Raw genomic sequence first — 12960 nt, forward strand, 5'->3', positions numbered from 1 at the left:
ATTGCTGAGTGGGTGGGTGGGCGTGGCCCGCTTGATGCCACTTACTGGACGTGGACCGGGCCGAAGCCACGCTGGCCCAATGTTTCCTCTTCACAATGGGTAGACAGTCCCAGAGGTGGGATTCAGCCGTTTCGCATTGGTGCAGGCGAACCGATTGTTAACTTTTTGCGCAGTTCGGAGAACTGGCTGATCGCACCATTGGCTGGCCTGGCCCACCCCTCCCCTCCCGTCCCCGCCATTCCTTATTTTGCCTTGCTCGCCTAGAACCTAGGGTGTGGCGGAGAAGTCTTGCCGCAAAAACACACGGACCAGGGAAAATGATGATCCCAACTGCCTGGTTCACGGGAAGCTTGCGGGAGCCTCGCTGGACGCTTGCGCAGTAGACTGGGCCAAAGCAATGCAGGTGGACATTGGGCTGATGTTTCCTCACCACATTGGGTAGACTGGGCCAAAGACATGCTGACCCGATGTTTCCTCTTTGCAATGGTTAGACCAGGCCGAAGTGACATGGGTAGACTGGGCCGAAGTGATGCAGGCCGGCCCCTTACATTTTCTAGGAGGGCCCTGTGGGCCAGATCTGACCACATCAGCCCGCGGGCCGGATCCAATTACATCGGCCCGTGGACCTTGAGTTTGACGCCCATGACTTAGACCTTTGTGGGAAAATAAGGAGCCCGGACTGATTCCTCTCTTCACTCCACCCACAGGCTCTGCCTCTCCTCCTATAGTTCTCCATTAGAAGGTGTTTCTATTTGAACATATGCCCGTCCATCCTCCCTCCCTTCCTTCATCCCTCTCTCCCTCTCTCCCTCCCTCCTTCCCACCAAGTTCTTCACACCTGGCTTTTCTTAGGATTACATACCTTCCTCTGAAGTTGACACATTAATCTGGTACTAATAAATGGATCGTCTTAGTCACTGAGCTACCGCATCACTAACATTAAGTCAACTTTACTAAAAGAACTCACTAGTGGGTTTGTGCTTCTCTTAGATTGCAGTCAAATGCTCTCGTAACTAACAAAACTATTGAATGACCTATATGATCATTATCCTTGCCATAGTTTATTACGGTACTTGACAGGAGAGATTTCAATTTGATTTTTTAAAAAAGTAGATAGCAACAAAGAAGTGGAGAAAACTTCCAGGGGTGATGTCCTTGGTGTTTTCTGAGTTTGGTGGTTTTCCTGAAGACGTTTCATTACCCAAACTAGGTAACATCATCAGTGCTAGATACCAATGATGTTACTGTACCTAGATGGGTAATGAAACCTCTGCATAAAGACAACCAAGCTCAGAGAGTGCCACGGACCCCACAGTCCTCTCCTTTTCCTCCCCTCTCGCCTTCTCCGTCATTCCACAAACTCCACTCCCTTCTAGTATTGATGATGTTACCTAGCTGGGTAATGAAATGTCTGCATGAAAGCAACCAAGCTCAGAGAGCACTAAGGACCCCACATTCCTCCCCCTCCCTCTCCCCCTCCCCCCCTCCTCCCCCTCCTCCTTTTTGCAAACCCCACTCCCATTCTAGCACTGATACCGTCACCTAGCTGGGTCTTGAAACATCTGCAAGACAACCACCAAGCTCAGAGAGCACCAAGGACCCCACAGTTCTCCTCTTCCTCCTCCTCCCTCGCATTCTCCTTCTCCTGCTCCTTCATTCAACAGCCCACACTCCCTCCTAGCACTGATACTGTTACCTAGCTGGGTCTTGAAACATCTGCAAGACAACCACCAAGCTCAGAGAGCACCAAGGGCCCCACATTTCAACCCCGAGCTACAAATATTCTCCTTTATTGGTACACCGTCCCTTGAATGATACACAGTCCTTGGGTGCTAGTAAGATTGAAATACAATGCCTGGGATCATATTTAAGCTTATTTTTATTCCTGCATGCCTATCGTCCGATCTGAATTCGGCCTATAATTTGACAACGTCAGGATAGATTAATATGTAGAAGTGGTTATTTATTACTTAATGAAAAGGCACCAGCTCAAAACTCGAGGAGAAGCAAAACATTTTGTGAGTTCTTGTCCCACTGCCAAGAAACGGCTAAGGCTGAAGAGAAACAAATAGCTAATTAACCCAAAAGACTTGGTCTCGCTCCTTAGAATTAGCAATCCGATGTTTTGTTTTATGGATTAAACTTAATTTGAAATGCTTAATTTAAATTCCGGGAAAAAGCATGATTTTTTAAAAAATAGCTTAGACTGGATGTGTACGTCTTACATCACTGGAAAGAAAACACTCCTACAAATATCCATATTTGGATATTTTTCTGAAACTTCAGCTTTTTTTTTTTGCAAAGCCTGAAAGTGAACATTTGAAACTTGGTCCTTCTGTGAAAGTTTTCAAGTTGGCAGAAAAAAAAAGAAAAAAAGAACTCTGTTGTTTATTAGTCAAAGTTCTCACCCGGAATTTGTCCCGTATTTCCAGGAAAACACAATTTTATAAAATAGTTCCACTTTCTTCTTCTTTTTGTTCCAAAAGAACAATTAGAGGAATACTTTGCCACTCTGTGCATGAGTAAAAATGGATAACGTTACACAATTCCATGTGAAAATAACATAGGGCTGCGTTTTCTTTAGTGGCAACATAGGTTTGGTTACCTGTGTTTACATGGGCAAAACAACCCAAAATGGGAAGTGGGTGTAACTTGTAAGTAACTTCAACTTTGTTTATTAATCGGTACTGCCATCTTGTGGGAATCGGCTGCACTTCTATTCTTTTACAAACAGATGATGCTCAGGGTCGAAAAATATCGTGTACCAAAGGCAATTTTCCTCCCCCTTCTCCCTCCTCCTCCTCCTCCTCCTCTCTTCTCTTCCCCTTTCTTCTCTTCTCCTTCTTCTTTCTCCTTCCTCCTCTTCCTTCCTTCCTTCCTTTCTCCCTCCCTCCCCCCTTCCCATCCACCTTCCCTCCCTTCCCATCCACCCTTCCTTCCTTCTTCCCTCCCTTCCTTCCTTCCTCCCTCCCATCCACTCTCCCTTTCTTCTTTCCTCCCTCCCTCCCTCCCATCCATTCACCCTCTCTCCCTTCTTCCCTCCCTCCATCCCATCCACCCTCCTTCCCTCCCTCCTTTCTTATCAGTGGTAGAATTTAAATTTTTTACTACCGGTTCTGTGGGCGTGGCTTGGGGAGGGCGTGGCGTGGCTTGGTGGGAGTGGACTTGTGGGCATGGCAGGGGAAGGATATTGCAAAATCTCCATTCCCACCCTATTCCAGGGGAAAGGATACTGCAAAATCTCCATTCCCACCACACTCTGGGGCCAGCCAGAGGTGGTATTTGCCAGTTCTTCAAACTACTCTCTGCTACCGGTTCTCCGAACTACTCAAAATTTCTGCTACAGGTTCTCCAGAACCTGTCAGAACCTGCTGGATTTCACCCCGGCTTCCTACCTTCCTCCTCCTCTTCCTCCCCACTTCTCTCTCCCCATTCCGTCTTCCTGTTTCCCTTTTCAACTTTTATTCTCTTTTTATTAAAAACAAACAAACCTGTTTTTAAAAATGGACTTTTCTTTTGGGATTTGATAGGGCAACCTCAATGCACACCCTCCCCTCTCCCATTCCAGCAACCCGAAACCCACCTAAGACTAATAAAACAGCAGAAAAAACCAAAGCTGAATTAAAAATAGTTCAAATTGCTAGATTGCTATAACAGCTATAATTAAGTGCATTATTAAGCCATCGCTTCAGAATATCATCTGCGGAGAAAAAGAAGCAACAGAAAATAATTATATGGTATATATAACCATTTTGGCATGTGTAGAATTTTAATATACTCTTCTCTTTTTCTTTTTAAGACCAGTATAAGGGAAGGTCTGCTCTTGAAACAAACCAGTTCTTTTCAAAGATGGAAAAGGCGCTACTTTAAACTCCGGGGCCGAACTCTTTACTATGCCAAGAACTCCAAGGTAAAAAAATTATTGTTCACTTATTAAGAAACATGCCTGATATAATAATTGTATTTTTGAGGCTTTTAAAAATATCTTGCTATGGAAGATAAGAACGATAAAATAAGATTTCTGCTGTGGTTTTTTTTTCCCTTGCAACTATTCTATTTCCTTCTACTTATATCCTAAATTTCTAATGCCCTCAAAAGAAGCAAAGGTTGTAGATTTGGCTATTGATTTTGCAAGGGGATTATTTGATAGTCTAGCTATGAATGAATGCAGATTGGATTTACCAGTACATTGTTAGCATTAATTTCAAACTGATAGCAGTGGTCCAATATCTCAGGGGTTGCTACAAAGAAGAGGGAGTTAAACTACTGTCCAAAGCATCTGAAGTCAGGATAAGAAGCAGTGGGTGGAAACTAATCAAGGAGAGAAGCAACTTAGAACTAAGGAGAAATTTCTTGGCAGTTAGAACAATGAATCAGTGGAACAACTTGCCTGCAGAAGTTGTGAATGCTCCAACACTGGAAATTTTTAAAGAAGATGTTGGATAACCATTTGTCTGAAGTGGTGTAGGGTTTCCTGCCTGGGCAGGGGGTTGGACTAGAAGACCTCCAAGGTCCCTTCCAACTCTGTTATTCTAAACTTCTCAACTGATCTTGGGTTAAAACTGGCATGATCCAAAAGAAATCTAGAAATGGTAAGTATGCCAGGAAGATCACTGTTTTTTTCCCCCCCAGAAAAATTTTGTTTTGCCAAGAATCAGGGCAACAATGCAGGATCTGGATGGTAAACGAATTCTTCCTTATTTCTGCTAGAAAGGAATTTAAGGGGGGGAAAAAGGAAGGGACCATTTCTAATCCTCTAAATATTATCTTTATACCTTCTGCTGTAGAGAGAGCCTGACAGCTTATTCATGTTACATCCAATATTCAGGGAGAAAATTCTTATCACTCATAGTTTTTAATCATGCTGGTTGTATATGAAAAGCTTAAAGTCACGGGGGAACCTGCTGCGTATCACAACATGTTTATAAGTATAAATTTTGAACAATACAGAGTGGTGCAGTGGCCTAGAGATGAAGCTCTCGCCTCACAATCAGGAAGCTATGAGTTCGATCCTCGGTAGAGGCAGATTTTTCTCCCTCTTGGAATGATGAGAATATATCTGCTGAATATAACTCTGTATTGGTGACAGGAAGGGCATTTGGCCAGTAAAAAAACTCTGCTAGCTGCATTTAGTTGCCCAGGTTCCACCTCGCAAGGGATTATGAGGTTGTTAAATGAAGATAATGATGATAGATTTTGAATAATACGTAAGGAAAACGAGGTGGAGAGGCAGAGCTTAAACATCTTAACTTCCTTTCTTTGTCTTTTTTTTTTTTTGAAAAGAGTTTTGTGTTTCAGGCTAACAGTTTCTAGATTTCTTAACGGGTTCAGTTTATATTAGACTTAGGCACTGTGATCCCCCCCCCTTTCATTAAAAAGAGCACGAGAAAATGAACAACGGGAGATTGGTTGGCATCGACTTGCACCTCTCTTTTCTTTCCACAGTCCTTAATATTCGATGAGGTTGACCTGTCGGATGCCAGCGTGGCTGAATCGAGCACCAAAAATGTCAACAACAGCTTCACGGTAGGTGACCTGCGTCTTGACAGCTCCTAAGAGGCCACCGAAAGCTTTGAAAATGTTGATTTTTGCTTCGAGAGCAGGGAGAAGAAAAAAGTCATTTGAATAATATATATAGAATAGAATAGATAGAATAGAATTTTGTATTGGCCAAGTATGATTGGACACACAAGGAATTTGTCTTTGGTGCATATGCTCTCAATGTACATAAAAGAAAAGATATTGTCGTGTCCCACTCCTCCGCTGACGGCCGGGTCAGGGAAATCCGAATCAGGCTTGCCTCTGCAGCTCTGCCCAAAGTCCTAGCAAAGTCCTCAGAGCAGGCAGGAGACCAGTAAGTGACTTCAGCAAGATAAGTTCGACTTTGCCTGACTCAGAGACTGCCAGAAAGCAGATCCTTTATATAGGCCATGGGGTGTGGCTCCATGACTCAGCACTCATTAAGGCCTGCCCCTCCCTTCCTTCTGTTGCCTCCGTCTATCAAGTCTTCTGATGCGAGGGTCACTCCAATCAGCTGTTGTTGGAAGTAAACTTTCCTCAGGCTCACATGCTGTGGAGGAGGGGAGGGGTCTAGCTGCTCCGTTTGCCTGGGCATGGAGCCAGGGCTGGGGCTGGGGGGTGCTCCCTCCTCTGCAGCCTGCTTGGGCATGGAGCCGGAACTGGGGCCGGGAGGCATACATTCCTCCGTGTTCGGGAGCAGATAAGCAGACCCCGGCTGCGGTGAGAGCGGACAAGACACAACAGATATGTTCATCAAGAATCATAAGGTACAACATTTAATGATAGTCACAGGGTACAAAATAAGCAATCAGGAAACAATCAATATCAATATAAATCGTAAGGATACCAGCAACAATGTTACAGTCATACAGTCATAAGTGGAAGGAGATGAGTGATGGGAATCATGAGAAGATTAATAGTAGTGCAGATTCAGTAAATAGTTTGACAGTGTTGAGGGAATTATTTGTTTAGCAGAGTGATGGCCTTCGGGAAGAAACTGTTCTTGTGTCTAGTTGTTCTGGTGTGCAGTGCTCTATAGCGTCGTTTTGAGGGTAGGAGTTGAAACAGTTTATGTCCAGGATGTGAGGGGTCTGTAAGTATTTTCACAGCCCTCTTTTTGACTCGTGCAGTATACAGGTCCTCAATGGAAGGCAGGTTGGTAGCCACTGTTTTTTCTGCAGTTCTAATGATCCTCTGAAGTCTGTGTTTTTCTTGTTGGGTTGCAGAACCAAACCAGACAGTTATAAAGGAGCAGATGACAGACTTAATAATTCCTCTGTAGAACTGGATCAGCACTCCTTGGGCAGTTTGAGCTTCCTGAGTTGGAATATATTGGAACAATATATTGTATCTGGGGTCATTAAAAGATGATGATGATGATGATAGTGATTGCTGTTGCTTTAGCTTGTTGTCCATAGGCACACCACCATTCCTGTCCATGATATATAATTGCATTTTCCAGAGTTCAACTAGGTAGGGAGTTCTTAAGTCAGTTCTTGACTAGTAGTAGGAAGGAATGTAAAGAAACCAGAGCATTGCTAATCCTCTAAGAGCATACTTATCTTCATGCCTTAGGACCTTCCTTTTTGATTTGATGCAAACTGTTGGTTGCAGAAGGAAAAAGCAGAGATTTTGAAAAGCTTCCTTTAAAAGAGAGAGAGAGAGAGAAACAAAGACAGAGGTGCAAATGAGCCAGCTAGATAGATAAGAGGAATTACTTCCCACCCTCTGGAACGAACTCCCCCCAGGACTTCGTCAACTTCCGGACCTCCGAACCTTCCGCCGCGAGCTTAAAACACATCTATTCGTCTGCGCAGGGCTGGACTAGGTTTTTTAAATTTAGATTTTAAATGGGTTTTATTATATATATTGTTTTAATTATCGGGCTATATTTAATAAGTTTTTAACGGGCATTTTATCTTGTATTTATATGTATTTTATTTGCCTGTGAACCGCCCTGAGTCCCTAGGAAGATAGGGCGGTATACAAATTTGAATAAACATAAACATAAACATAAACTACCATCCCAAAAGAATTCATGTCAGAATCTCTCCTAGTTATTCTTTATCCTGAGATATTTCAGTTTGGTTTTTAAAAAGCAGCAAATAAGTGTAGAAAACCTTCACAGCTGATATCCTAGGTTGGTGGTTTTTTTGGAAGATGTTTCATTTTCCAAATTAGGTAACACCAACACTGATGTTACTGATGCACTGATAATGTTCCCTAGTTGGGTAATGAAATGCCTGCAAAAAAACAAGCCAGCTCAGAGAGCACCAAGGACCCCACAGTCCTCCACATCTTCCTCTTCCTCTTCTTCTTCCTCCTCCTCCTTCCTGCATACCACACTCCCTTCTAGCATTGATGATGCCCCCTAGTTGGGTAATGAAACGCCTGCAAGAAAACCACCAAGCTCAGAGAGCACTAAGGAACCCACAGTTGTTGTTGTCCTCCTCCTCTTCCTCTTCCTCCTCCCCCTCCCTCCTGCAGTCCCTTCCCTTTCTAGCACTGATCTTGTTCCCTAGTTGGGTAATAAAATGCCTGCAAGAAGAAATGGAAAAACGAGACTATACCAACGGAGGAGGAGGTGATAAACAAAATCTTGGAATGTGCTGAGATGGACAAACTATCAAAGGAGTTAAAAGAAAAAGAAGAGTCGGAACACTACATAATATGGAACAAATTGTATAATTGGCTAGAGACTAGAAACACTAGTTGATGAAAAAAGGGTGAAAAGCTTATATATATGTATATAAAATAGCAATGCATGAAAGAAAATGAATCGTTGGAAGGATAGATAGGATAGAAAAAAGAAACAAGAGAGAATGGGATAAAAAAGAAAAGTAGAATTAAAAGAAACGAGAGGGGGAATAAGGATGTAAATATGAGAAGAATAAGGAAACGAAGCTGATGAAAAGAAGGAATATATGCTTTATGTCAAAAAAAAAAAAAGTCTGCAAGAAATCAGTCAAGCTCAGAGAGCACCAAGAACCCCACAGTCGTTGTCCTCTTCCTCCTCCCCCTCCTCCCTGCATACCACACTCCCTTCTAGCACTGATATTGTTCCTTAGTTGGGTAATGAAACGCCTGCGAGAAAACAACCAAACACAGAGAGCATTAAGGACCTCTCATTTCAACCGCGAGCTGCAAATCTTCTTTTCTATCGGTACTTTCAGGGTTATCCACAAGGCCTGGTCAAAACAAGTCCAGATGGTGGTCGCAACAGCGTGGATAAAGCCACACCGGTCTTTTACGTGGGATGTTTCTTGGAAAGCTTTGCTTTGTCTCACTTAAGTCAGCCTGCAATGCAAAAAAGGCCGAGAACAATGAAACAACGGTCAGGTCCCTGCGTACAAATCTTTGTAATGCTAAGGTCTCTTTGGTTTTTTGGTTGTGGTTTTTTTTTGCCTCCTGGGAGCAATTAAATTAGGGATGGGGGCTTTCCTGCAGCTAGGTGAGCTTCTCTAAAGGTGACCTCCCATTTGGAGTTGAAAAGGAACCGATCTGCAGCCATTCAGGTGTTTGGTTTGGGAAAAAAAAACCCAACCCTTTTGTCTCTCGACGCGCCCACTCCTTATCGCCAAAATCTAGCGCTGTTCTCGGTTAAATATTGGATTTTTGAAAATTGTAGCCCTTTTTCCTCATTCGACATCAATGGAATAGGGCTGTTTCACCTGGCCCAGGAAAGTACAGCCGTTCTGTTCTTTGCTTGATCAGATAAGGTGTAAAATCACCCAGCTGCTCTTTACGAAGGAAGTCCTGTTTCCATTGACGAACCTTCTGGCTTCTGTTGCTTTTTAACTTTTGGATTTGTTTTGCTCCCAAAAAAATGGGCTTTGTTCTTTTGTTCTGAGGACATGGGAAAATGAGAAGAAGGACCAGGGGGGCCATGAGAGCATCTTCCAGTATTTGAGGAGCTGCTGTTACAAACTTCTTCAGCTTCAATAGCAATAATACAAGAGCAAACAACAGATTCAAACTTAATGTCAACCGCTTCAATCTTGATTGCAGAAAATATGACTTCAGTATCAAAGTTGTTAATGCTTGGAATACACTACCTGACTCAGTGGTCTCCTCTCCAACTCCTAAAAGCTTTAACCAAAAACTGTCTACCATTGACCATTCCTAAGAGGACTATAAGGGGCGTGCATACGTGCACAAAAGTGCCTACCGTTCCTGTCCTATTGTTTCCTTTCAATATATGTTCCTGTATATAATGTTGTGACAAGTAAAATAAATAAATAAAATAAAGAAGAGGGGATCAACTTATTTTCCAAAGCAGGGGTCTCCAACCTTGGCAACTTTAAGACTTGTGGACTTCAACTTCCAGAATCCCTCAGCCAGCTTTGCTGGATGAGGGATTCTGGGAGTTGAAGTCCACAAGTCTTAAAGTTGCCAAGGTTGGAGACCCCTGTTGCAAAGCACCAGAAAGCAGGACAAGTAGCAACGGATGGAAACTCATCAAGGAGAGAAGCAACCTGGAATTAAGGAGAAACTTCCTAACGGTGAGGACAATGAACCAGTGGAACCGCTTGCCACCAGAAGTTGTGGGTGCTCTAACACTGGAAGTTTTTAAGAAGAGACTGGACAAGCATTTGTCTGAAATGGCAGAGAGTTTCCTGCCTAAGCAGGGGGTTGGACTAGAAGACCTCCAAGGTCCCTTGTGCTCTGTCCAAAAGTAAGAATCCCCTTTCGAAAAATAAAATCGTTTTATGGAACACTCTGCATAAAACTCTGCGCTTTGTTTCCCTTAAGGTTTGGGGGATATAATTTTTTGAATAGCATAAGAATAAAAGTCACTCTCATGAAGAAATAGCATCCCAGTCAAATGGCTATTCAGTCTTTTCTTAAAAGCCTCCAGTGATGGACCAGCCACAACTTCTAGTGGCAAGCTGTTCCACTGGTTAATTGTCCACACCGTCAGTAAATTCCTCTTTTAATTCCAGATTGCTTCTCTCCTTGATTAGCTTTCATCCATTTTTTTCTTGTCCTGCCTTCAGGTGCTTTGGAGAATAACTGGACCCCTCTCTTCTTTGTGGCAGCCCCTCAAATACTGGAATACTGCTATCATGTCACCCCTAGTCTTCATATGTTTTGGTCTCCGGGTCTTGAATCATAGGCAACACTTGGAATATCGCATCCAGTTTTGGTCGCCACAGTATAAAAACGATGTTGATACTTTGGGAACAGTGCAGAGAAGACCAACTAAATTTTAGTTGGTCTTCTCTGCACTGTTTCCAAAGTATCAACATCGTTTTTTTATACTGTGGCGATCAAAACTGGATGCGATATTCCAAGTCTGGCCTTACTAAACTCTTAGAAAGTGGAGCTAACTCTTCACGTAATCGTGATTCTATCCTTCTGTTAATGCAGCCCGCATTGGCTTTTTTGGCCAATTTGCCCCCAGAGCAAAGAATTCCTATCGATGCTAAATCTGCTCGTTATGATAATTGACATCTAGTCAACATTTCCATGTTTCTCTGAAGGTGCAAATTGTGCCCATTCACAAAACCCCTTTCTCGAAACAACAGTCGACAGCAGAATCTTTCCCAGGAGTGGCTCTGCGGGCCGTAGACAATGCACAGAGGTGTTACGTGGGTCTATTAAGCCAAGGTCCCCTGTTGAACATTTTTATCTGATTGCTGGACGGAGATCCCGAGATGAATATCTTAAGGTGGCATACCGAGTGCTCCCTCCTCCCGTTCCCCCCAGTAACAGTGCTGTGAATTAAACAGGGCGGAGAGAGAAAGAGGGAGGGAGGGAGAGACAGAGAGAGACAGAGAGAGGGAGGGAGGGAGGGAGACACAGAGAGAGAGACACACAGAGAGAGACAGAGAGCGAAAGATAGAGAGGGAGGGAGAGAGAGAGAGACACTGAAAGCGAGACAGAGAGAGAGAGAGAGAAAGAGAGAGAGACACACACACAGAGAGACACACACAGAGAGACACACACAGAGAGAAACTGAGAGTGAGACAGAGAGAGAGAGAGGGAGGGGGAGAGAGACAGAGAGACATTCAGACACAAACACACACACACAGAGACAGAGAGACAGAGAGAGAGAGAGAGAGAGACACGCACACACACACACACACACACACACACACACACAGAGAGAGAGACAGAGAGAGAGAAAGAGAGGGAGGGAGAGAGAGACAGAGAGAGAGAGAGACAGAGACACACAGAGAGAGACAGAGAGAGAGAAAGAGGGGGGAGAGAGAGAGAGAGAGAAAGAGACAAAGGGAGAGAGAGACAGAGAGAGAGAGGAAGAGAGGGAGGGAGAGAGAGAGGCAGAAAGAGAGAGAAAGAGAGGAAGGGAGAGAAAGACAGAGACAGAGAGAAAGAGAGGGAGGGAGAGAGAGACAGAGAGAGAGAGAAAGAGAGGGAGGGAGAGAGACAGAGAAACACACAGAGACGAAGACTCTCTCTCTCTCTCTCTCTCTCTCTCTGTGTGTGTAAGTGGATCTGAGGTCACTTTATGAGATTCTCTGGAGTTAGATGGCTTCATTTCTTCAACGTACTTGTTTCCAGGAGTCCTAACTCAACTCCTACTTCTGATCTTCTTTCTAATACTTGGGTGTGGGTGAAGAAGGAACTTAATAACAGGTAAGAAAAGGTGAGCAGAAGAGGTCCATTATCTTTCCCTCTGTTTTTCTCTCTTTCATTCTTTCTTTCGTTGAATGCAACAGATGGTTAACTGGGAATCCGGTTTGGTTGACATCACAGTTAAACTTTTTGAAAGAGAATGTTATAGAAGATTGAATGGAAGAGATTTAGGGGTGGGCTGCTGAGGGTTTGCAGGGGTTCAGGAGAATCTCTAGCTAAGGTTCTGTGCAGTTCGGAGAACCCTCCCACTCCTGGATGGCCCCACCCTTCCCCTCCCCGGAGTCCCCACGCAGCCTGTTTTGGAGGTAGGTAAGTGCAGGGTGCGTGCAGAGGCTTGGGGAGGGCAAAAAATGGGCCTATCAGAAGTTCAGGCCTCCAGAGGGCCTCCAGAGCCTGGGGAGGCTGTTTACATCCTCCCGGAGGCTCCAGAAAGCCTCCGGAAAGCCTCCGGAGCCCAGGGAGGGCAAAAACGCCCCTTCCGCCATGGTGCAGGAGGCTGACTAGGCCACGCCCACCATGGCCACACCCACCCAGCATCCGGGCAGAGAACCCCTTGCTAAAATTTTTGAAGCCCACCCCTGAAGAGATCGGCATCGTGTGCGTTGGTCAGGCTTCCTGCAATTTTGCAAGGAAATTTGGTGTCTTAAGGTGGCCAGAGAAAAATGGAAGGAAAAGGAAGTTGTGAAGACAGATGGGATGCGGAGAAAAGTCAGGACGGGTTTTCATCGGTTCACCTCTTGCAAACAATGCGGCTGCTTTAAAAAGAGATGCACAAAACATTCCCGTTTATATAGCCAAGAATCAGTTTTGAAGGCTTCGTCGCAGCGTGAATAATTGTGT

The 12960-nt window shown here is 44.2% G+C and overlaps 1 protein-coding gene across 1 annotated transcript in view; it reads left to right on the top strand.

The window, feature by feature from the left end:
- DGKH (diacylglycerol kinase eta) overlaps positions 1-12960 on the top strand; it is a 130680-nt gene that overhangs the window by 53292 nt on the left and 64428 nt on the right. The window contains exons 2-3 of the mRNA XM_058185182.1: positions 3800-3910; positions 5446-5526. Coding sequence (XP_058041165.1) covers positions 3800-3910; positions 5446-5526 — 192 coding nt within the window. The remainder of the gene's footprint in view (positions 1-3799; positions 3911-5445; positions 5527-12960) is intronic.

Source organism: Ahaetulla prasina, chromosome 5 (genome assembly GCF_028640845.1).
Source record: "Ahaetulla prasina isolate Xishuangbanna chromosome 5, ASM2864084v1, whole genome shotgun sequence".
NCBI classification, from domain to species: Eukaryota; Metazoa; Chordata; class Lepidosauria; order Squamata; family Colubridae; genus Ahaetulla; species Ahaetulla prasina.